Source organism: Peromyscus maniculatus, chromosome 15 (assembly GCF_049852395.1).
Source record: "Peromyscus maniculatus bairdii isolate BWxNUB_F1_BW_parent chromosome 15, HU_Pman_BW_mat_3.1, whole genome shotgun sequence".
Lineage (NCBI taxonomy): Eukaryota > Metazoa > Chordata > Mammalia > Rodentia > Cricetidae > Peromyscus > Peromyscus maniculatus.
The window spans coordinates 34,585,538-34,612,541 of NC_134866.1; the positions used below are offsets into that span (position 1 = coordinate 34,585,538).

At 40.1% G+C, this 27,004-nt stretch overlaps 1 protein-coding gene across 1 annotated transcript in view; it reads right to left on the reverse strand.

The window, feature by feature from the left end:
• The window catches only part of Plcxd3 (phosphatidylinositol specific phospholipase C X domain containing 3), a 174,986-nt gene that overhangs the window by 66,830 nt on the left and 81,152 nt on the right, over window positions 1-27,004 (reverse strand). The window contains exon 2 of the mRNA XM_006988928.4: window positions 1,816-2,524. Within this exon, the coding sequence (XP_006988990.1) occupies window positions 1,816-2,524 (709 nt within the window). The remainder of the gene's footprint in view (window positions 1-1,815; window positions 2,525-27,004) is intronic.

Here is a 27,004-nt window from a genome sequence, read left to right on the forward strand (position 1 = left end):
TGTGGGATCACTGACGTATCAAATAATGCAGCAGTAGTGAGGTCTCAAGTCTTAAGAAGAACAATACAGGAAACAACGTGAAAGGGCATGCAGTGCTGTAGGTATGAAATGGAAGTTTTGCAATTGCATTTAAATCTCAAAGTACGTGGAGATCCCAGCTAGTACATGAACAACAGAAGAAAGTTATGGTTCTGTAAGGAAGACTACTTCCACTCTGGTGACCTGTGGCTCTCACTATCTGTAAGGGCCAACAGCTCCAAATCAGTTGGCTTGTACTTTTAATGTTCAATTGCTGCATCTATTTGCATGCTTTAAATGGCTTTTAAACTCTAACTGCATAATCTCCTTCTCCTACCCAAGACTTTTTAGTTTCTGCTTTGGTGAATGATCCTCCATTCTGCTTGTCAATCAAAACCCTCATCCTTTCTTCTCTCATTCTTAGCACAGAGCTAACCAGTCACTCTATGATTCTATCCTTTATTGCACATCATCCTCATGCAAATTTTCTTTACTTCCTCACTTAGTGTGGACTAGCTTACTAAAACTGGTCTAAACCACTTACCTTATCTTGCAGTCTGCATCAATTATTATCTAAATGACACTTCTGATCACTTAACTGTCAGATGCCAACAGCTAGCTCTCTCCCATTGACTTGATACAGTTCTCTGCAGCTTAGGTACAAAATCTGTTTCAACTATCTCCGTGTCTTCTAAAGATTCTCCCACTGTCGTTGTCCACACGGCATGATATTCCACAGGGTCACCTACACTATCATTGCTAGAAAGATTTTTCTCCTCATTTTCTTTCCCACACAAGACTTTGACTCTAACCAAATCATCCATCCCCTGTCTCATTAGCACAATTTGAACTATTAATTAAAAGATTAAAATACATTGTATAAAAAGGATGTGGGTACTCTCTTCTTATGTTAACATTATTCAATATTTTAACTGAAATAAAAAAAAAAACATGCATGGTTCTGGATGATGTTAGTCTCATTGGAGGAAGTTACAGAGATCTTTGGCGATGTCTTAAATTATACCTTACCGGTGATCATGAGTGTACATTGTTAGCCAGTCTTGACCAATGGCGTGTTCTCTCATGGGAGAACAATCCTTCTTAAAAAGGCAGAATATGTAATGTATAGGGTACAAGATGTGGCTTGGGAATGGGGTCTGAGTATGTGTTTCATCATTCACTGGTGAAGCCCAAGGGAAAGTGTTATATTTTCCTAGACCTATTTTTCCTAATCTGTAAGATAATATCTATTTCTTATACTTGTCATATATCAAATGGCATTCATTATACAAAAAGAGTGCAAACAGCAAAGCAAGAGCCTTCTAATGAATGGAATGCTACACAGATAAAGAAGTGTTATAACCAGGGACTAGACTTGTCGCTGGATTCAGAATATATATTGTTATACATAGATATGTAGTACAGATAATATGTTAAAGTTCTATGGATATGACCTTCTTTGGGAAAGATGTACTTGTTGAACTTACCAAGTTAAGATGAATTAATCAAGGCAGACCCTAATTCAGTACCATTTTATCCATATAAAAAAAGAGGCACACAGGGAAAGACCATGTAAAGAAGAAGGTGCAGTTGGTGATGTATCTATAAACCGTGGGATAAGAACTGTCAGCCATCACCAGAACCTTGGGAACTTTATATCTTAAGTCACTCAGTTATAGCACTGTGTTACCCTAGCAAACTAATACACATTGCTAAAATTTTAGCTCCATCACTTTGGTTTTTTCAGAAGTTGAGTTTAGACTACTAGACAATTCTTACTTTCTGAAGGGCACTTACCTTTCTGTGATGGTTTCTCTGAGGCCACTTGCCACACCCTTGACCACAGTGCTTGCTTTGGGTGTCAGCACCACCTGAGATATAAAAAACGAGCCCTTCTTTCTTCTCTCTGTGATGGATGCCTGAAGAAATTGGATCAATTTCTCGGGGTCTGTCGTGTTTGCCCAGGGTGCTGGCATCATCTGCCCAGGCCAGAGAAAGGGCACTTCCAATGCCACTGGACTGTGGTAGAAGACCAATACTTGATAGTCCTTCTCCCATAGGTACTTTAGACTCACTTCCTGGGCAAAAATAGCTGGGCACATTTTGTTTCCGTAGATGTCTTTCAGCATTTGGACCAGTTTTTCATGGTGATATTTCTGCATCCCATAAAAATGGTTGAAGTCCAAGAATATTACCTCTTTCTGGTGATCTGTGAGAAATGCGTTGATCTCTTCAAGACCCTCATTGACTTTGGCACTGAATAAGCCATGAGCAAAGTACAGTTCATTGTCTGGGTCTCTGGGCTTGGTGGAAATTCGCAGGTCAAAGTAGCGGATTCCAGCTCCTAGCTGACCAGTGAAGTTCATTGTTTGAGTGGCTAACCATTTCCTCATCAGCTTCTTGGCCACAGTTCCAAACACGGAAACAAAGTTCTGGACAGTTTCTGGCTGCTCAGGGCCTACTGGAGAAGCTTCATCAATGTAGAAGCTGAAGGAATCATGGGACCCTGGGAGAACAAGAAGACATAATGTGGTTAATTTCCAGCCTTTCATACAACTCACTTCTTTCTCTCCTAAAAAGCACTTGCTTTCTCCTCAAATGAGTCAAAAGAACCACAGTGAAATATTTATTTAACGCCCATATCTTGTGGGCTCCTTTGAATGGTCTGGTGTAGGTGAGAGAACATTTGAGTTGATGAAATGGGTGATAAAATAGTAAATGATATTCTTCAAGTCACTACTTCAAAATTCATATAATCATCTCCTACAAACTAAACTTGCCACACTCACAAGGATGCGCTTTCTACACCAACAGTGTAAGTAACGATTCATGAAGTGTGATGTACTCGCAAGAACTAAATACTTTGTCTTCAGTTTTACCATCTGTGATGGTTAATCTTGTCAATGGGACAGGATTTGAGAATCACCCAGAATGTTTGCAAAGACAGTTGACTGATATGGGAGGATCAGCCCAGAATGTGGGCAGTAGCACGTTGTGGTCTGGGGCCTCTAGGCTAAATAAAAAATGAAAGAGAGAGGCGGGGGGATTGGACTATCCCGTTCATCTCTCTGCTTCCTGACTCTGGACGCTCTGTGACCAGGGGCAGAGCTCATTGCTGTCCTTCACTGTCACTCAAACTGTGAGTCAAAATAAGTTCCCCATTCTTTTGTTTGTTTGTTTGTTTTCTGAGACAGGGTTTCACCTTTCCTGGAACTCACTTGGTAGCCCAGGATGGCTTCGAACTCACAGAGATCCGCCTGGCTCTGCCTCCCGAGTGCTGGGATTAAAGGCGTGCGCCACCACCGCCCGGCTAAGTTCCCCATTCTTTAAGGTGCTTTTATACAGTGTTTTGTCATTGCAGCAAGAGAAGCAATGCACCAGTTCCTTTTGTTCTAAGCCCATAGGGATTGTCTCACTGAACAGAGTCCTGTGGACAGGTGGACAACCCGAGTGTGAATTCTCACCCCACACATTTGGGAAAGCAGAGGAGAGGTGAGGAGATGAAGGAAGGAGAAGTAAGGAGATAGTACCATTAACTTCACTCCCGGTCTTGTACTTGGCCAGTTGTGGACTAAGATGAGAGAAAATGCTTTTTTCTTTTCTTTTCTTTCTTTTTTGGTTTTTCGAGTCAGGGTTTCTCTGTGTAGCTTTGCGCCTTTCCTGGAACTCGCTTTGGAGACCAGGCTGGCCTCGAACTCACAGATATCCTCCTGGCTCTGCCTCCTGAATGCTAGGATTAAAGGTGTACGCCACCACCGCCCGGCTGTTTTTTTTTTTGTTTTTTTTTTTTTTCATACTGACTAAACAATAGGACTTCTTGTAAATTAATACAACTTACTGTGCTTAAAATTTAACCCATAGACCCATTCTTCAAAGATCTTTTCTCTCAACAGAAAAGCCTCTCCATGGAAGTGATTTTCAATTTTTTAAGAATTCCTTCCATCAGAAAACAAGAGGTATTTGTTTAGTTATTTATCTGGGGAAGTCATAAGTGTCAAGCAATCATATGCAATGATGTGTTTATTATTTGCTTATAAGTACAAAGTACTATTGACATGTGATCAGGACCTATAAAGAAAATGATCTCAAGGTTGGGTTTTACCTTCTCATCTTCCTTGTAGATTTTGGTCATGGTTATTGAATCATTGAAATGGAATTCATGCATCCTGAATACTTCACACACCAGAAAAGGCAGATGGGCTTCCAACTGTGACACGCTTTCTTTCACCTTGTCCCTGAGCCATTGTTCCCCATCTGTCACTTAGCTTTCTCTTGAGTTCACTTTGTTGCCTTGAGTCTGATGTAGGCCTCACAAAGTACTGATTGTTTTTGTAGATCTTTGAATTCTCCAACCTAAAACTTAAACACTCACACACAGGCACGCATGCATGTATGCATTCTCTCTCTCTCTCTCTCTCTCTCTCTCTCTCTCTCTCTCTCTCACACACACACACACACACACACACACACACACATCTAATTTTATGGAGGCAACATCTCAGGGCATTTGTCAAATAATATACTTGGCACATTTTTCCAGGGATGCAATATTAATCCTGTCTGAATTCTATATCTGTACCTGTGTGTGTCCTGTCTCCGTGCATGTGTATAACCATTAATCTTTGCAGAGCTGAAACTGCACATAGACAGACGTCAGAGAGTATCAACTTTGGATACTGTAGAACATTCTGTGATAAAATAATTTGTAAATTTACTTTAATATTCAGAAAATTGTGACCTTTAAGGTTTAGAACAGAGAACATTTCAGAGTTTTTAGACTTTTTCAACAATAAAAGGTAATCCAAACAAACTGAAATGCCATGTTGAATTTAATCTCAAGCTGTGTGATCTATTTATCTTTAGTTGATGGTATGGGAAGAAAATGTCAGCCATTTCTGAGTAAATAATATTGGAAGTTTGGATCTGTCACTAGCATATTTTAATAGGTATTTAAATTTCTGAATATTGATTTATTAGTAGTTGTTTATCTGATTCCTGATCTAAGTGAAGAAGCTGAACAAACTGTACTATAGATCAATCTACACAGAGAAATGTAAGAAGAATTATAATTGAATGATGCAAGATCAAAATAGTTAAATAATCATGTCCATCCTAGAAAAGTCAGAAAAGGTTCCCCAAGAAACAAGGTGGAAATAATGGATACTTCTCCAAGACTAGGAAAGATATTAATTAGAATCAGAAAGAATGAAAAGCCAATATAGCTAGATTTCTTATTCTATAAATGAGCTTTTTGGGTGTTTTTTTTTTCTTTTTCTTTTTTCTGCTATTTTTAAATTTTCATTAGTATATATTAGTTATACATAATAATGAGTTTCATTTTATTTTGACATTTTTGTACATGTATATAGTGTATTTTGATCATATCCATTTTCCCTTCTTGCCCCCCCCACTCTTGCATATGTCTCCTTCCTTACTAGCCTTCAAATGTCATAACCTCCTTCTTTCCTTTCTTTTATATATTTTAATATACATGTGTCCCATTGCATTTATTACAGCTGCTTATAGCATCATAAATAAATATCATTCACACCTAACTAGAGGCTACAGTATGGAAAAAATGCCTCTATATCCCCCAACAACCATTAACTGCATTTCTATCCTCAGGGAAGGGTAGCCCCATTATCTCATTCTTCTTCATGACTTTTCTTTTTTTTATAATTTAATTTAATTTTACATATCAGCCACGGATTCCCTTGTTCTTCCCCCTAGCCCACCCCCCATTCCCATCTCCTCCAGGGCAAAGACTCCCCTGATGATTGAGTTCAACCTGGTAGATTCAGTCCAGGCAGGTCCAGTCCCCTCCTCCCAGGCTGAGCCAAGTGTCCCCCATATAAGCCCCAGGTAGCCAACAGACAGCTCACGCTCTGAGGACAGGACCTGTTCCCATTGCCTGGATGCCTCCCAGACAGATCAAGCCAATCAACTGTCTCACTTATCTAGAGGGCCTGATCCAGTTGGGGGCTCCTCAGCTATTGGTTCATAGTTCACGTGTTTCCTTTCATTTGGCTATTTGTCCCTGTGCTTTTTCCAACCTTGGTCTCAACAATTCTTGCTCATATAAACCCTCCTCTTTCTCGCCAACTGGACTCCTGGAGCTCCACCTGGGGCCTGACCACGGATCTCTGCATCCGGTTTTCTCAGTCATTGGATGGGGTTTCTGGCATGACTATTAGGGTTTTTGGCCATCCTATCACCAGAGTAGGTCAGTTCTGGCTGTCTCTCAACCATTGCCAGTAGTCTATTGTTGGGGGTATCTTTGTGGATTTCTGTGGACCTCTCTAGCACTTTGCTTCTTCCTATTCTCATGTGGTCTTCCTTTATCATGGTCTTTTATTCCTTGTTCTCCCTCTCTGTTCTTGATCCAGCTGGGATCTCCTGCTCCCCTAAGCTCTCTTTCCCTCGAACCTTGCCCTTCATTACCCCCACACACGTCCATGTTGTTCATGTAGATCTCATCCATTCATTACTACTTTAGGTACACCTTTCTATCATGGACTACATAGTAAATATATTTTAATATGAAAACAATCAATTTTGAAAATCATGTGAAAATTTAAAAAAATGGTTTTAAGAGTATGTTGTTTGTTGACCTTCAAGGAAAGTATGTCATTGAGGTCAAAAAAAGAGAACGTTAACAATTAAAAAAAAAGTTCAAATTACACTGAAAGAAACAATTGATGTCCTTGCCAATGTTCCTTTTAAGCTAGGTGGCTCCATGGCATATAAAAAGCAACTGTTGGGGGTGGTGGACTTGGACTGCTTCATTCTGTAGGTATTATTTGGGAGTTAAATCAGTTTATACAAAGGACAGTCCATGCATTGGTGTGGGGTAAATAACCTAAACTGGGCTTTCTCCAAAGGCAATAGCTTAATGACTTTAAATTCTATTTAGAAAGATCTTTCCCAATGACAATGTTTTCACTGAGCTCTTTTCTATTGGTTTGACCTTAAAAATAGAAGCCATACTTTATGACCACTGAAAAAGAGACAGAAAAAAGGTGTCCTACCCTTGTCTCTTTAAAACAGGAAAAGCTCTCCTCCTTTGTTGATCATCTGGAGTCTGTGATCTAATCTTTTGTTCTGTGCTGTCTTTGTGTTCCTGGACTCTTGACATCTGTCATACTCAACCTCAGACTAACAACCTGAACCTAAAGCAACCCTTGCTGTTTGGGGCTGGCTTTGTCCTGTCTTCTCAGCATAGGGCTGACACCCCCTCTACAAATGCAGACTTCTCCACATATCTGGGTTTGCTCTGGCCCTTAGTAATTCAACTCTAAGAGGCTATTCTCTCACATCTTTCAAAATCGACACTTTGATTAATTTCTCCTCCATTTGACAACTACTTTCCTCAGTCGGGCAGCATGGTCGTAACACTTCTTAGGTAGCCCTTAAGGCATATGCCCTAATTTTCAGGCTTTGTTACCTTTGAATGTAGCCATTTCATGTCCTATCTTTTTCTTGAAGTGTTGCTTTAGCAACATCCTCCAAATTTTGCTTTGTGGTATATTCTTTGCTATATTCTGGGTAATTTATTTTATGTTTTATTTTCTTATATATAATACTTATATATCATCAAGTAGATGTTCATTCTTATTTTTATTTTATCTTAATTTAAATCAGAGAACATTCATACCATGTATAATTATTTTATTTGAGACAGGATCATGTAACCCAGGATATCCTGGAGCTCTGTATGTCTCTCATGCTGACATTGAACTCAACTTCCTGAGTTCTGGGATTACAGGAGTTCACCATTATACCCATATTATAATTTCCATCTATTATTATTATTATTATTATTATTATTATTATTATTATTATTTGGTTTTCTGAGACAAGGTTTCTCTGTGTAGCTTTAGAGCCTGTCCTGAAACTTGTTTTGTAGACCAGGCTGGCCTTGAACTCACAGAGATCTGCCTGCCCCTGCCTACCAAGTGCTGGGATTAAAAGCATGCGCCACCACTGTCTGGCTCCATCTTTTAATATGTAGTCACCTTTATTTTATTTGGTGACTTTCCATGTACAGTTGGGAAGAATGTTTATTCTGTTGCTACTGAGTGTACTCAAAATGTTCATCAGGTAGATTTGGTGGATAATTTTGCTCAAATCTTTCATATTCCTATTAATTTTTTATTTTGTTAATTACAAAGGAGTTTTAAAATTAATCACAATTTATTATTATTATTATTATTATTAATAATAATAATAATAAGAAGAATGGTCCTCATAGGATCATATATTTGAATACTTAGACATCAGGGAGTGGCATAACTTGAGAAGGATTAGGAGGTGTGACTTTGTTGGAGTAGGTATGGCCTTGTTGGAGGTAGTGTGCCACTAGGGATGGGCTTTGCAGTTTCAGAAGCCCAAGCCAGTCACAGCAGCTCACTCTCCTTCCTGTTGCCTGTAGATGCTGATGTGGAACTCTCAGCTCCTCCAGCAGCATGTCTGCCTGTATGTTGCCATGTTCCCCACCATAACAATAATGGACTAAACCTCTGAAACTGCAAGCCAGCCCCAATTAAATGCTTTCTTTGATAAGAATTGCCATGGTCATGGTGTCTCTTCACAGCAATAGAATATTGACTAAGACAGTCTTTTTTTTTTCTTTCTAGGTTCTGAACCTTTGTTAATAGGCATTTATAAATATTGTTCCTTCTGGATGCATTAATCTTTCCAACATGCCTCCTCTCCCTTGATTATATCCTTAGTGCTAGTTGTTAGGTCCGCATCACATTTTTGCTTTTTCCTTTTAGCATCCTCCTGTCTTTATATGGAAGGGGGGGTTCTTGCATATAACACATTCCTTGGAGTTGGCTCTGTATCTACTCAAACAATGTCTGCTCTTGAATGGGATTGCCTCAGTGAGACAAATGAGCTGTTTTTCTACAATTTTACTATTGACCCATCTGTTCCTCATCCCTGTTTTTAATCTGTTCCTTTCTTCCTTTGGATTAATTAAGTTTCCTAATATTCCATCTTATCTCCTGGCTTACTGAACTTTACTATTCATATTTATTAAAGTTTTTAATTTCTGGTATGATAAGCAACAAATCCATATGATGATTAAAAATATCACTAAAAAAGTTCTTTTCACAGAGATCCACCTGGCTCTGCTTCCTGAGGACCAAAACTACAAAAAGAAATCCTATCTTGAAAAGCCAAAAAAAAAGTTCTTTTCATATTTGAAACAAACATTATAAGAAAAAACTAAGTAACTATTATATAAGCCTAAGTAAAATAGCTTTCTGTAGTTTAACTGTACTGGATGATTATCAAGGGTTATATGTGGTTGTTTGACAAATAAAAGTGATGTGTAAAATCTGGCATCAAAATATACTAGTTTCTAAGCTGGATACTCTAAGAAATTCATTCATTTACATAAGTCTTTGATTAAAATACACTAGGCAATGTAATGCACCATAGGCAACATTGAAGGAGATGTTGGAAGAGTAGGGCCAAGATTCATGGCTTAACACTGGAGAGTTATCAGGTCATTGGTCATTGATATGGCTTTTATTTTCTGTATTAATTACAATACTTGGCTTCACAAGATTATTATAAGGAGTGGGTGACTACCATAATAGGACTATAAATAAATACTATATTGTACCATAAAGATAACAGTAATTGAAGTTTAAATTGCTGCTTGTTTTTATATTGTTATAACTAGGGAAACATCCACCACTTAAGACTAAGCACATGCTGTCTGCACAAGTATACACAGGGTGGCTGTACAAGCTCATAGGGATGGAAAGATGGGAAATACTGAATTTTCAGAATTCAAGTTTGGAAATATTTATTGGGAATTAGAGTCCTAGACAACATGTGTCCAAGATTCACAAGTGTAAAACAAAAGAAAAAATTACTCCATTTATTGTTGTTTTGAACATTTGATGACTCACATCCACTATATTAATAAAATTGGTGTATGATATAGACTAATTTCTGGTGCTCTTCCTTCAATATACATCCAGTATTATTTATGGAAAATCTTCCAGATGAACTTTTGGTTGCTATCTGTATTTGACCATAGCTTCATTTCAAACAAAATTATGAGTTCAGTATGCATTGGAGATGTATCAAGTCAACTTCAGCAAGTCAAAGTCTGAAAGGTGTGTAACTATTCAGTTCCAACAGCCACAGCTTTACCATTAAATCCAGGCTCTGACAGTGTCACAGTAAAAATCCCATCCATCTTTACCCTTGCAGAGCACTGAGCTTGCTTGCAACTGCCCAGGACATAAGACTCCATCTTCACTTCCAAGAATCCTGCTTCTGGCAGCAATTTTCCTGGGTACTTGATAACCTGATTGTTATATAATCACAGTGATAGGGAAGCATGAGTGTCATCTTTCTTTATGATCCAAACATGACTCCTGGGTGAAGACATCAAAAGGTGGACTTTTGTGATCATTTTCTGGGACAGAACAAAGGTGATTGCTTCCATGCTCCATGAGAAAGGCAATCTGGAATGAAGTTTTCCCTTTTGTCTTTCCAAAATGTAAGTCCAAATCCTAACTTCATTTCTTCCTGTGTGAGGAAGCCCTTTTAGCAATCATGGTGGACTTTCCTTCCCTCAGCTTCACAGCTCATCTGTCTACAACAGTTTCTAATTGTCACTGGGTATTGGATGTCACTACCAGAACTTGATTATCACCTTTTCCTCTACATTGTACCTTACTCTCCACCTTAAACTTTCCACATTTGATTTTAAACCAGGCTGAAAGCTTTGCAAAAATAAAACAAAACATATTTAAAAGGTACCTTTTAAATCTCTGGGCTCGTTCCAGCATCCAGCGATATAAGCACAAAAGTATTTTATCTGTATCAATTGGTCAAAATGGTTTGCAAAGGAAACACTACAGAAGGGAAATGACTACATCTATTAATAATCATTTTTACATGTTAGGCCAGGCTGGGCCACTTTGCACAGCATCATCAGGCCTTCTTCCTCTTACTGAATTTGACTGGAGCATCTCAGGTGATCAGTTGGTGAAGACTAGTGTGGCTTTCTCTTCATCAACTCTGGTCCCTTCTCTTACTGAGATAAGGCTAATGAGTGCTGCAGCCTATGTGAACCTTAAGAACATGCAGATGACTGTGAAGGACAACCTGCCTGTCACCTCTGTGACACACAGAGGTGTGTGTCACATACCTCTGGCCACAAAGCCTGGTAGGCACATGGCTAATGTCACAAAAATTTTTTTTAAAAAATCAGGATATTCTGTTCAGCCATTCTGAGGCACTTGATGCTGGTATACATTTTAGAATATTTGAATTTTCCCTAGTATATGTAGTAATACAGGCCCATAGGGTGGAGGAAATTGGTTCAGACCAGTTGCCAAGGCATGCACATAACATACTTCTTTATGGGCCAACCTGGAGTCTGCCTGAGGGCCTAGCAACAGGTGCTGTCAGAGGTCCTGATCAGGCCCAGCCACTGTGGGATGACCACACAATGTCACCAAATCTGCCATAGCCTGGGTGCTGGGAGGAGGGTATATAAGGCTTTCCTCATTACTGAATAAATGAGTCTGCTGTTTGCCTTTCACCTGACTCCTGGTGTCTGTGCCATTGATGCTGCACCACCTTCTCACCCCCTCCCTTGAGAGAGCTGTTAGGACACAGAAACAACTAGTTTCTTCTTCTTTCCTTGCCATTGTCCCCTCTCAATCTCCCTCATTTTCTCTTGTTCTTTCAGATGCAATTTAAAAGTGTATTTAAGCTATGACCTTAAGTTTCTCAATTCCTTTTGTTGATCTCATCCAATTTCTAGTTTCTTTGTCTTTCTATGGATGAGTTAAAAATCAACACCATCTGCTTTGGACTGAATTCCAGAGCCCCCATCTTTAAGGAAAGTAAATTTTTACTGCTTTATTTATATCTTGAATTTAAGTGTCCCAAACAGAGCTCAGTGTACTTCTAGACCTGTCCTTCCCTGTTTCTACCAGCAATATGTAATTATCACACCAATTTCTGGTTTTTCCTTGAGTTTGTCTTCAACTTTTGTTTACTGTCTCTCAAGCCACACAGTCTTCAAGTTGTGTTGTGTTGAAGTAATTACTGTTTTAAAATAAATATCCTCTCTCAGAGCTGTTTCTTTCTTTTCATCCCAATACAAGCAGCCTGGTGTTTTGTGTAGATCAGTAAAACAGCTCTCAAGCACCACTTTGACCAAGATTGGCAGGTTCCCAATCATCTCTGCTGTCACAGTCCAGACTTCCTCCTCAAATGTTAGCCTGCCTCAGTCTCCAGACTGGATTTAATCTGAGAGAAAAAGGTATATGCTTCCAGCCCTTCATTCATCAGCAAGTTCCCCCTGCTTTCCATCTTTCCACTAATAGACTTTGTGACCCAGTAATTTACCTTGTATCCAGCTCCCCTAAAGAAACTGTTTGCTTTTATAATGCCCTACTCCCTGAGGATTCGGATATGCCATCACTGAAGGCTAGACTGATCACTGGACCCTAGTCTGTTGAGCTACTGTTCCTTGGTGCTCCTTCAATACCTGTCTGTGGAGTGCTAAACAGCTGCTTCAGTCCCTGATTCCTTCTCCTAATTCCCTAAAAACCACCCTCTCTGATGCTGCCCACCTGACTGAGATCACAGAGGACTCTGACCTCAATGCACTGCCCTCTCAACAGGTAACATGCCTGAAAACACTATATAATCTACTTCTTTTATCAATGTAACGATGGGGAGAAAGTAAACATATTACAAAATAATATTCATACTCAAATTACTTTTCTTCAGTGTAGAAGGTAATTGAGACTCTCTATTTGTGACTATGTGTATTCAACCCCACAAGAAAAAAATTAAAATCTTTCAAAAGTAATCACTTTTTTCTCACCTGACAGTCTATAATTAATCTCATTAATTTTTGTTTATCGCACTTATTAAACCAATCAGTTGTTTGTGTTTTTGGAAGACTGTGACTAAGACCTTAAATGGGAAGGATTATTTCTCGTTTCTGACACATGCTCTTGACTTAATCTTCCAGTCTATGACTGGGTCTTGGATTAAAAAAAAAGATATATTTTTTGTCAACAAAGATAATGAACATGTATCACATATCAAATACTTGTAGAATCAAACAAATAATTAAATGACAGAGTTGTAATTTAATGTGCACACATCACCCGAAAGAATAGGTGCATGGAAAATGAATTTTTAAATATTAAACCTGACATATCTGGTAAAGCACTGAGGTGAATCCTTTTGCAAAGTCAACATTAGCATGCTTCAACTTTAATGTTTCTTTGGGCAAGTCTGTAAGTTCATTTGTTTGAATCCTCTTTCTTTAGCCCACCCCAGAGACCATAAGTGAAAGAGGTAGATTATCTTACTTTGGTATTTTGGTCCAGGGTTCCAGATGCTAAATTTGGAAGTCCTCTTACACTGATGCCTTCCAGGAGTAAGGATGCTCAATATTCATCGAGAAGGAGATACACTTCCTGGATCCTTTTACTAAGCCAATAGAGATGAGCTCATGGCGAATCATTTAAGAGCAATGGCTCTCAGTCAAGGGGCAGAAAACTGCCATCCTTGCTGCCACCTATCAACTCTCCCATGCATTTGAATTTCTCTCTCAAAATTATCAACAGATCTATAAGAAAAGCCATAGAAAGACTCCAAGAAATAGAACATTGCTAAGTTACTTCCAACTTCCTGCAAAGCAGCCATCGTGGACCTCTCCCTTTCCAGTGCAACACGCTCACTGCTGGTGCTGCTCAGCGTTAACTCAAATGGACTCACGCCCTGAAGCTTTGCTCTGCAGTGCACTGCTAACCTAATAATAACACATCACAACCCTCTAACCCAGAATCGCAACACTGGGACAAAGACCTTTTACAAAGGGAAGATACTGGGACTTGGAGAAAATCTATATTGAATTACAAAGACCTAATAGCACCTTTTGCCAGATAGTGCGAAGTAGGAACAGACCTCCACACTTGAGCCCCCTGCGGCAGTGGTATTTAGCCAAGGGTGATTTTGATTCAGGGGTATTTGAACACCTAAGGAGACATTCTAGTTGTTACAACACAAAGGGGCTGCTGTTAGCAAATGATGAGTAAAGGAGGCCAATAGACATCACATAATACCTAAGGAGCCTCTACAATAAAGAATTATACGGTTTAAGACATCAGTAGTAACCAAGGAGAGACAGCTTGCCTTAGTGAAAACCTTATAGGTGGATAATTTCCAGAGTCCACCAGTACTCTGAATTAGTCCTCTCTGCCTGCAATGCCCACCTTCCCCTCCACACAGCTTTCTATCTCACACGTGCTTTTCCACCATGCTGTTCTACACTGAAGCTGTTCTATGTGCACACAACAACAGGACTCTGACATATGAGGGATCGTTTTTGACTGGGATTGAAAATCAATAGAATCCATAGTTTTGGGACTTAGTGCATATAACTACTTGTGTTTTTGTTGTTGTTGCTGCTGCTGAATGTCTTTTGATTGGCCTGGCTGATTTCCAAGTGAATAAGTCTTCCAGGCTAAAATAAAGTCATTGATCTCTATTTCTACTCCAGAAGCCCTGTGTCGCACACGTTTTGCTGGAGAATATTTATCTAACTCTTTTAAAAATCATTAAATAATCTCATCACCTAGTGGACACATGATACTGTAGTGGGATCGTGTATGTGGCTATGAATAGGCAGGGATTGGGAGAAAGATTAACAAAACAAAGGTAGGAAGGGGAAGGGGCAGTGGCACACGCCTTTAATCCCAGCACTCAGGAGGCAGAGGCAGATGGATCTCTGTGAGTTCAGGCCAGCCTGGTCTGCAGAGCAAGATCCAGGGCAGGCACCAAAACTACATGGAGAAACCCTGTCTTGAAAAAAAAGAAAGAAAGAAAGAAAGAAAGAAAGAAAGAAAGAAAGAAAGAAAGAAAGAAAGGAAGGAAGGAAGGAAGGAAGGAAGGAAGGAAGGAAGGAAGGAAGGAAGGAAGGAAGAAAGGAAGAAAGGAAGAAAGGAAGAAAGGAAGAAAGGAAGAAAGGAAGAAAGAAAGAGAGAGAAAGAAAGAGAGAGGGGAAGGGTTGTTAATCCTATCAATTGTTTCCAATGACTCACTTGCTCCCTCCTCTGAAGAACTGAGCATCTGATAGATAATTACTGAACATCTGTTATATATCATGCATTAGGAAGTAAAACAGTATACAAGCATTATCTGGATCTTTCCTTATGGTGTTTATATTACAGTGAGGAGAAACAGGCAGGGAAAGCATTATTATCACAAAATATGATAAATACTATGATAAACTGCCCATGACACCTTCAGATAAAACAGTAGTTCAGTCCTGAGTGGAATGTCACCTTCTAGAGGAAATTACTAGCAAATGCAAAGGGTGAGAACAAAACCTCAAATACGTGCAACCATTTAGACAATGCTTCACCAATGTTAATGCACATCTGATTCACGTGGGAGCTTGTTAAAATCTGACTAATTGGTCTTGGGTGAGGCATGAGATTCTACACTTCTAAAAGCTCCCATATATTGTGAATACCATGCCCCAGCCACCACTCTTGGAATAGTGAGCTATCAAGATATTTCTTTGCAAATTAGCTGCCTGTGAAATGGTCTTTTCTCCTGAATCCTGTCTCTTGTGCATTCTAATTTTCAGTATCTATAGTGTCAGGGACAGATATATGCAAGCATACATGGACACACATCAATTCAGATAATTACATGTATACAGATACTTGCGCACACACACATGAATAGAGATACCAGCATGCATACACAAACATGCGTACATGTTGAAGTACATATTTTTGCATATGTAACCTGAGTTATGTCTATATGAGAGACTTCCAAGTTTGGATGGTATTATAATGTTCATGATTTGTGTTATTTATTAAATATTGTATCAAAAATGAGAACTGTGGTGGTATTCTAATTGTACTGAAATGTGATTTTGATTGTATGTTAATAAATATAGTTGCCCAGGGGTCAGAGCTATTAGAGCCATAGCAAGAGTGCGGCAGTGGTGGCACACGCCTTTAATCCCAGCACTTGTTAGAAGAGCTAGGTAGATCTCTGTGTGTTCAGGGATACAGCCAGCATTGGAGACATACGCCTTTAAGACCTCGGGGGCTGTACATACAGGCAGTGATGAGGTAATTACATGTTTGGGTTTACAACCAATGAGAAGGTAGAACAAAAAGACTATGAAAAGACATACACACAGGAAGTAGCTCTCTTTCAGAGAGCTAGGACCACCACAGGAGGAAGGGTGAGATTTTAGCTCTGAGCTCTGACCTCTCGGCTTTCTCTTTTACATTGGTTCTGTGTTTCTTATTTAATAAGACGGTTGGTTACATCTACAGAGAACTGGGCTGATTATTTTCAATTAATGAAACATTAGTATGTTTCTATAATCAACTTTTATTTTGGTAAACTTTATGGAACCATTTCTTGATACTCACAAGAGTTCTGATAGTGGATTGTATATTTCCTAATGGAGCATCTAAACTCAGGGCCATAAACCTCAGAACAAGGTATAGTGTGTATCCCTCTCACTCTTGAGACCATCAAACTGCATTATCTTTCAGGTATTTTTATTTCCAGATTCAGAATGATCCCCCTTCCAGATGCAGTGAGTCAGGGAGAAGGATGAATCAATGATGACTAAATAATAAAGTGCAGGGTGAAGATTTGTCTGCAAAAGAAATGTAACAAACAGAGAGGGAAATGGCACATTTTATCAATAATTGGTCTTGACAATTTTGGCATAGCTCAAAGGGGAATTCAAAAAGGACCTGACTCCAAGGGAATGATTTGGAAGAGAACCACCTGGTTCCTTGTGGCATTCTGCTCTACCTCAACTTCCAAGGTCCTGGGCAGCTTAAGAAGGGTGGAATGTCTGGACCTAAAAGAAATGCCTGATTTATTTATAATAAAACCCATAGAAATCTGTTTGTCACAGAAGGTGTCTGGTTCTGCCCCAGAACTGTTTGATAAAATTAAAAGAAAGGGTATTTTCTGTCGCTTTTTGGTAGTGATTATCCAGGGTGGACCTCTCTCCGCAGCACCAGCCACACTTGACTTCTTTCTCCATCTTGAACACACTAAGTTCATTCCCACTTAGTCTTGCCCTTGGGATCCCCATTGCCTCTTAACCTTCGTATTCAAGTCTCAACTTAGACCCTGTGTCTTTAAATAAACCACTGTCTCCAAAGCGTCTAACTTATCCAACCCTTTGCTCTTTGTCTGTAAGACATGACTGAGTCATGTTTTCTTCCCAGCATTTATAGCTAACTCCAAGCTATAAGTGGAGTTTATTTTTGATTGCTTGTTTTCTCTCACCCACATAGATACTGAATTCCATGAGAATAAGAATGGATCCGTCTTACTTACTATTGTATTTCCCAACAAAGCCCAGTGATTGGCATGTGAGAGACATTTAATGACTATTTATTAATAGATACATAATAACTGTTACATGAAATAGTATCTTTCTCTGTAATAGTATCATCTGTAATAGTATCACCTCTGTTCATCTCAATTTCATCATCTATCAATGGGACTGATAAAACTATTTACGATGATTATAAAATAAATCAACTGGTAAATACAAAAGATGATTCCCCAAGAAAACAATTGAGAAGCATTAGCTTTACTATCACTCTGGGTCAGTGTTTCTACCTTTACCATGGAGCCCTGAGATCTCGGCACATAAGTGGCATTCACCAAATATTAGCTAAATGGAGGAAAGAATGCATCCACAGTGCACTGAAAGGCTGTAAATGCCCATGGCTGCGATAAAATTTTAGAATTATGCAAAGAAAACATTGGTGCTGGTTCCAGGGTAGTATGGACAGATAATTTGTTGCACGCTCTTCTCCCTTTTCATTCCTTAGCGCACAAGCTGCTTTTTTCTGTGCTAGGTGTCACAGGGCCAAACCTCTCTATCTGGGAAAGGCTCTCCCTGTGCTCAGGCACTCCAGGTTCTCACTGGGAGTGCTGGCTCCTCTAATGTCCAGAGCTGTCACCCACAGCTTCTCCTCCACTCAAGACTCTGAAGGGTCCTCAAGTACAGGGCAGCCCAATGCAGAACACCTCTTCCCCAATCACTGCGTTCTTGTGACAGGGAGCACCAACCGCACACCATTCGGCAGCCATTGAAGGAGAAGCAGAGAAGGTTCAGAAGGTGTGTGTGTGTGTGAACACACACGCTAAGAGAAAGAGGTGTAGGGCTGTGTGCTTGCCAGGCAGTCAGCCCAGGCTTCTTCCTTCTTCCTTAGTAGTTGATTTTATAAGATGCTGATTAAAAAGAAGAAGAAGAAGAAGGCATGTCTTTCACTGTTAGTACAGAGTTTGGGGTAACCTTGGTATCTATGGCTAAAAGAGCAGCTCTGATTGCCTAGGCATAGAATGAATGCTCTAGAGGAAGGAGGGGGAAATGTTCACTAAAGCTAAACCCATATCACTAAAACCACCTGTTCTGAAATGAAGCAAAACAAAGCATCCTATTGAGTCTTTTCCCCCATAAGATGAAAACAACCCTGGAAACACGTCCAGTTATTAAATTCTTAGATTTGAGAGCCAGAAGGCCTCTGAAGTCCAACTATTTATTTATTTTTGTCTTGCATGTACAGCACTATTTACTTTTCTTTTAGGAATAATGAAACCCTAAAACAACATACATTACCCTTAATCATGTTTGTGCTACAGAAAAGAAGAAAGTCTCCTTGAAATACAAGCCTTTGATTCTCTCATGAGCTCACAAAACGCCACTTCCTGCCAACAGCTGGGCCTTTTTCCTTATGGAAGAAGTGTTTGGGGTTTGGGGATTTTTCCTTTGCTTTCCTTCCTGTCTTCCATTTTCTTCCCGTCCTTGAGATTTGAGATGTAGCTGTGCAGGGAACATCATGTCTTTGACTGTCTTTTTCTCCTACACCCCTCTCACTTTCCAACTTTGCAGCAGGATAATGACCTACATTTGTCAGATGACTGCACACATATAGAATGCTTTCTAAATCCCGAAACATGGGAACCACACCTGGCTCTATCACAAGTTGATTCTGCACAGCATTGCCTTGATGCTAGAGGATGCTTTGACTCATCAATCTGATAGAACATGCATATATTCTCAAAATACTCTCAAACATATATGTTATAAATCGTTGGGTGATTACTGCACTGGGATTGCTCATGTACAGCATTAATCATGGATGTAAATGGACGGGAAGACAGCAAATGAATTAGATAACCTCTTCAACGCTTTGTCATAGTGTTGCATCATCTTCAAACAGTCTAAATGACTGCCCTCTGTAACACACACTGATAATGGAAATTTTTTCCTTCCTTCCTTCCTCCCTCCTTCTCTCCCTTCTTTCCTCCCTCCCTCCCTCTCTCCTTCCTTCCTTCTCTCTCTCTCTCTCTCTCTCTCTCTCTCTCTCTCTCTCTCTCTCTCTCTCTCCTCTCTCTCTTTCTCTTTCAACACTCATTCATTCACTTTCATGTACATGTGGAGGTCAAAGAAGATTTTGCTAGAGTCAGTTTTCCTCTTGTCCCATGAGGGTTCTGGCGCTCAAACTCCAGTGTTCAAGCTTGGCACCAAGCACCTTACCCACTGGGGTGTCTCTCTGGTCTGCGCACCCATGTCTCTCTCTCCTGTGCCCCCTCCCTCCCTTTCTCGTTATCTCTTTCTTCCTCTGTCTCTCTGTCTTTCTGTCTCTTTAGTTCTCTTTTTCCCTCTCTCTAAGACTTTTTATTTTACAAGAATATCTATTCTATACTGTCCTCTGGTAGAGTTTATCCAGACTGGATTTTTAAAATGTGGTCAAATATATGTAGCATGTTCTAACTCTTTTGTGGAATATTTAGGAAAAAAAGGAAAAAGGAAACAATGCGTGCTGAATTAATCTCCCACGAAATGTATTTTTTTCTAATGATACAAGGTTCAGATGGAAGCAAAGCAAAATAAAAATATAATAAGAGAGAACCATGCCAATATGTCAGACCACAGTGGTTAGAGTTTATGGTTAATTTGGGAGTTAGCACTCAGTCATACAATATTGCAAATAATTAAAGCCTGTTTCCTGGTTATGAGTTATTTATTTTATACTTACACAATACAGATAGCAAGTGAATGAGCCTGAGAATAGGTCAGAAGTCACAAATCCTGTGGGACATAAGGAAGGCATTGCTGTGAGTGGGCTCATTTTCAGGCACAGGGCGAGCAAAGTAACAGGAAACATTTGTGGGGTTTTGTTTTGCTTTCCTTTTTTTTTTTTCATTTTTTTAAAATCTTGAGTCAGATTCCTGCTATGTAGTCCTGGATGCCCTGGAGCTCACTATGTAGACTAAACCTTAAATTCACAGACATCCTCCTGCCTCTGCCTACTGAGTTTTTGGATTACAGCTGTTCATCACCAGGCCTGGTCCAGGAAATAATAGCAGCAAATGTTTTTGTTTTTATACTGAACTTCAACAAATCAGTTCAAATAAAGTGATTACATATATATTTAATACTTTCAGTGTGAAAAAAGATACACTAAAAGGATATACTGAAAGTCTCTGGCCCCAGTAAACTCATGCCCAATAAACTTTGGAATATTTTTGAAATCATAGATGTGTCTTTATAAGGAACTTGAAATAAGAAGTTATGATAACTATTTGTAATAGCCAGAACCTGGAAACAACCTAGATGCCCTTCAACTGAAGAATGGATAAATAAAATGTGGTACATATACACAATGGAATACTACTCAGCAGAGAAAAACAATGACATCATGAGGTTTGCAGGCAAATGGATGGATCTAGAAAAAAATCATCCTGAGCGAGGTAACCCAGACTCAGAAAGACAAAAATGGTATGTACTCACTCATAGGAGGATACTAGATGTGGAACAAGGATGACTGGATTGCTACTCACAACACCAGGGAGGCTACCTGGAAAACAGGACCCCAAGAAAGACATGGGAATCGCCCAATGACGGAGAAATGCATAAGATCTACATGAACAGCCTGGACGTGAGTGGGGGTAATGAAAGGTAAGGGTCGAGGGAAAGAGAGCTTAGGGGAGCGGGAGATCCCAGCTGGATCAAGAACAGAGAGGGAGAACAAGGAATAGGAGACCATGGTAAACGAAGACCACGTGAGAATAGGAAGAAGCAAAGTGCTAGAGAGGCCCACAGAAATCCACAAAGATGCCCCCACAATAGACTGCTGACAATGGTCGAGAGACAGCCGGGACTGACCTACTCTGGTGATAGGATGGCCAAACACCCTAATTGTCGTGCTAGAAACCCCATCTAATGACTGAGGGAACCAGATGCAGAGATCCATGGCCAGGCCCTGGGTGGAGCTCCAGGAGTCCAATTGGTGAGAAAGAGGAGGGTTTATATGAGCGAGAATTGTTGAGACCAAGGTTGGATAAAGCACAGGGACAAATAGCCAAATGAATGGAAGCACATGAACTATGAACCAATAGCTGAGGAGCCCCCAACTGGATCAGGCCCTCTGAATCTGTTTGGGAGGCATCCAGGCAGTGGGACCGGGTCCTGTCCTCAGTGCATGAGCTGGCGTTTGAAACCTGGGGCTTATGCAGGGACGCTTGGCTCAGCCTGGGAGGAGGGGACTGGACCTGCCTGGACTGAGTATATCAGGTTGATCTCGATCCTCGAGGGAGTCTTTGCTCTGGAGGAGGTGAGAATGGGGGGTGGGCTGGGGGGAAGGTGGGGGTGGGGTGGGAGGGGGGAGAATAAGGGAATCCGTGGCTGATATGTAGAATTAAATTATATTGTAAAATAAAAGAAAAGAAAAAAGAAAAAAAAGTTATGATAAATTCTGGTGGGAGACAATCACTTCATTTTTCTATTATTCCTTTCTAACAGTCAATGGATTTCAGCTGTTGAAGGTTTAAGCTAACTGGATTAGCTTCTTGCTGATTTTTTTTTCCCATTTCTATAATTAATTCAGGCAATAGTTGTCATGACTATGTGTTGAAAGGGCTTTCAAACTCCTAGTACAATTTTCAATTCTCCATATGCTGAAAAGTATTGATTTTTTTGTACTTTACAACATGAGAAGTCATATTTATTTTTTAAAAGTCTCTTGCTTCAAGAGAAATGCATGAAAACATTTTAAAGTATTTATTTTAGAAATACACAGCTGGGCTACTCAAGAAATAAAGAAAAATCTCATGTTTTGTTTGGTTAAACCAAATCCAGAATTTGCTAGGGTAACTGTTCTTGATGCTGAATGTCTTAAGGACATTTATTGATTTAAGAACAATGGGCTTTGTATTTTTCTAGGCACAGAGGAGCAAGGCCTTGAATGGAGTACAGTATTCACATGGAGTCATGACCCTCTGAGGTCCAGACAATAGCCCCATGCTTCATTACAGCTCAGTGACAGTGTGGTTTGCCTATCGCAAAGGGAGTTTTAAAAGCTGTTTGTCTATTTTGGTCATGGCTTTGCATTCATGTGAGCCAGGAAGAGAGTGAAAAAAACAAAACAAAACAGGAAAGTGATCTGACTCCAGAGGGTGTGCTATTCACTGGCATTGCACTGGGGATGTTTTATTTCTTAACTTGAATGGTGATGATGAGTATGATTATTACATGATTCTTAATTATTGTATATGTTTCTAATATCTTCATGTCAAAGGGAAGAGAGGTAGTCTACAACAAGCAAAAGCAAAAGTGGTCATTTCTTTTTAAATTTAAAATATTTGGAATATTGGTAAGAGGTGACACATGACTAAAATGCAAGTCCCCAACCCCAAGCATTTTCTATGATTTTCAAAAAGAATGTTTCAATCTAAGAAATCTAAGAAGTTCTATATTTCATGGAGAGATGCGTTAAATCCAGTCATGGACTGCAGACGTTGTATGTTTCCAGAAGACCTTGACTGAGATTGACCAATACCATGACAACTCTTTTGAATACCACCGTAGGGGCATGTGCTTTGGTACAACTTCTAATATAACATCTATCACAGCTCCAGGTTAGATAATTCACACATGGTTTTTTGGTGTTGATGGGACTTCCTAGCCTGTTGATAAGTTTCATTCGACCATTCTAATTACACTGACTTTGATCACGTCTGGATTCTTAGAGCACTCATCAAGCAACTTAATCAATTATATACTTAGTTCCATGTTCCATTTCATGGTCACAGAAATTACTTACTCAATGATATTCAACATTCCCAAAGAAGAAATTCATCTTCAGTCACTGCCAAGCAAATTTAGAACCAGGAAGGATGTTGTTATCTTCTCGAAATCTCACTTCTCAAATTTTAAGTATCCAGTCCTATGAAGTGTATCCAAAGTATCAGCAAAAAGCAGACTGTTTGACCCAGTTAGGGTAAATGAAATAAGGATATTTATAACATAAACATGTGCATGGAGTATAAGCAACCCAGATTGTGGGGATACCTCAAAGCTACTTACAGTTGAAACATTAACCACTCCCCAATCACAAAGCATGAGAATAAGTAAGGAATATCACCAGAAACTGGAAGGAGCACATTGCCATGGAGGGGCTATGAGGGCAATGAGGACTCAGTGAAGAGACTGAGATATTAGAGAGAAAGCTCAGAAAGAATTAATACCCAACCTCTCTTTACTGTATCCATCTGGGGACTCTCCACTACTAAAAACCCATTGACGGACCTAGAACAATAGAAGCCCATTGGAAACTCCAGAACACTTTGATGGGAGCAATGGACAAGTGAAAGCAAAAGAGTTGGGAGAGCAGAAAGCAGGTGACAGCTAGAACAAAGAGCTTGTGCTGGAATTTGGATTTCCTAACTCAACAACCACTTTAAACCCAAAGGTAATCCCTCTACTGCTCAGAAAAGATATCTGATGACTTAAGCTTGACTGAATGAAAACTTCCCAATAAGAATAAAGGCACGGGCAGCATCTACTGTTGAGTCAGAGCCCAGTGAGGGTGGATCTCGGACCACCTTCTACTTGCAGAATTGGAATCAGGTCCAAAAGCTGTACTCAGGAGCAGATGGAAGCCAGCGCCGTTCCCAGGGCCAAGTAAGTGAAATGTTCCAAACACCCAGACCCACTCAGTATCCTCTTGTTAAACAGTGACATAACTCGGCATATGGTATGCTGGACACTGTGTGAAGTCGAGGACCATAGCCAAAGACAGATTTGGTCTGGTTTAAAAGAAATGGGCTAGTTTTAAGAATTTAGGAGGTAGCTTTGTGAAGTATCTTTCCATGGAAGATATTCAGCAGGTTGAAAGAGCTACAGAGTCCTAGCTACCCTTTCCCTAAAGGATAAGATCCCTGGTCTTGTCAGGTGTGCAATGGAGCTCTGAAAGGCAGAGGCAGATCCACAACACTTTCTGTGCTTGAGGTAAATCCCCTACATCTCCACTGCTATGAGCCCCAAGATATATAAAGTGAGGAGTTTTCCTATTGTGGGGATGAATATCTCATGACAAAAGAGGAGACACCATATCAATTAATCTAGCATAAACAAAGATACTTACTTCCCAGGACCAGTCATGGACATGACAAGAACAGTGGTGGGTAGATTCCACTGTAACCTGCCAGATGTTATCTGCTTCCCCCACCCCAAATCTGTGGCCAGTACTAATGTAATTATTTTTCCTCTGGTGAACGTATCTCAGTGGGATGTGATAATCAAGTGAAAATCGCACTTTAATAATGTATAGCTCCTGGGAAATACTCCTCCAGTGCAAACTTGTACAGCCACTTTGGAAATCAATATGGAGGTTTCTTAGAAAATTGGGAATCATTTTGCCTCAAGACCCAGCTATTCCACTCTTTGGCATATACCCAAAGGATGCTCAATCATTCCACAAGGACACTTGCTCAACTATGTTCATAGCAGTGCTATTCATAATAGCCAGAACCTGGAAACAACTTAGATGCCCCTCACCTGAAGAATGGAAAAAGAAAATGTGGTACATTTATACAATAGAGTATTTAACTCAGCTCTTAAAAACAATGCCTTCAGGAAATTTGAAGGTTAACAGACTGAACTAGAAAGAAATCATCCCAAGTGATGTAACCTAGACCCAGAAAGACAAACATGGTGTGTACTCATTTATAAGTAGATATTAGCTGTAAAGTAAAGGATAACCAAGCTACAATCCACAGTGCCGGGATGGCCTGAGGGAAACGGACACATAGATTTCCTTGGGAAGGGGAAATAGAAAAGATTTCCTGGGTAGACATGGGGAACATGAGGGATTGGGTTGGAAGTGGGTGAGTGGAGGGGGAGGGTAATGAAAGACATCTTGATGGGGGTGCATTTTGGGGTCAGGTAGAACCTGGGTGCAAGGAAAACTCCCATGAATCTACAAGGATGACTCCAGCTAAGACTCCTAGCAATGGTGGAGAGGATGCCTGAACTGGCCATCTCCTGTAATCAGATTCATAACTACCCCAGTTGTCAACAGAGAGCCTTCATTCAGTGAATGATGGAAACAAATACAGAGATCCACAGCCAAGCACTGGGCCGAGCTCAGGGAATCCTGTGGAAGAGAGGGAAGAAGGATGATATGAGCCAGGAGGATCAAGGTCATCACAAGGAAATCCACAGAAACAACTAACCTGGGCTCATAGGAGCTTACAGACTCTGGACTGACAGACAGCCAGGGATCCTGCATCAGACCTACCTAGGCTCTCTACATATCTGTGATAGTTGTGTAACTTGATCTACTTGTGGGACTCCTACTAATGGGAGCTGTAATTGGCTTCCAGGAACCTATTTCTCATACTGAGTTGCCTTGCCTAGCCTTAATACAAGGGGAGGAACTTAGTCCTACCTCAACTTGATATGCCATACTTTATTGACACCCATGGGAGGCCTGCGTCTTTCTGAAAAGAAACAGAGGAGGAATGGATTAGGGAAGGAGTAGGTGGGGAAGGTGGGGGAGAAAATAAGAGGAGAGGAGGGAGGGGAAGCTGGTCGTAATGTAAAATCAGTGAATAAATTTAATGAATAAATAAATACTTAACCTTAAAAAAATATATGTCTTCTGTATGTGACAAGTACTATTTTATCCATTCTGGACTAAGAGTTCCAAGAGTGCACACCTATGTCTGCCCTTAAGAAAGTGATTCTCTGGGAGTCCCCTACTGAAGCCAGGATTACAGTTTCTCCACTGTAGCTTGGTGGAAAAGGCAAAGAGCTGTGACTTCAGAGAAGTCCCTGCATAGTTTCTGGATCAGCTTTCTCTTCCCCACTTCAGGAATTAGACGCTGGACACAGCTAACAGCATTGACTCATACCAAGAGAGCAGAGAGGGTTCTATATGATCAGACAATGGAAAAGAACTCCCTTGACTTTTTTTTCCCACTCAGCTGAGCAGGAAGATAGAATTAGTGACTGAAGAATAGTCAGGTAACCCTTCCTCTGAGAAGTCACGGGAGAATTTTCAAAGGAGGAAAATAAACTCATGGAATAGAACACCTTCATATCAACTGCTCTTTGATTAGCAGGTAATTGTTGTGTTGTGTGATATTTTGTTTGTGTTCTGACAGATAAAGTTTGCCAGGAGATCGGAAGGTGGAGCCACTAGTTAACCATAGAGGTCTGGAAGTCTGTATAGAGAGGAGACAGGAAGTGACAAGGCAGAGCAGAGACAGGATCGCCGCCCTTTGTGTGGGAGGATTCTGAGAGGTAGGAAGTGACTGTGGCTGCTCTTCTGCTTCTCTGATCTTTCGGCTTTCACTCAGATATCTGACTCCTGGTTTTTATTGGTAAGATTAATTAGGATCACACTTCAATGTTACAAATAAGTCTGTTGACCTTTTCCTTGACAGTCAAGATGCCATTGCTGTGACAAAGCTAAGCCATGGCACAGGCCTATCCTGCACAATCCTGTGAGTATGGGACTTTTGCAAGGAAACTGAGATACAAGATGTATTAGTGACTTTTCTATTCCTGTAATAAACACCGTGACCTAGGCATCCTATGGAAGAAAGTTTATTCAGGCTTATAATTCCA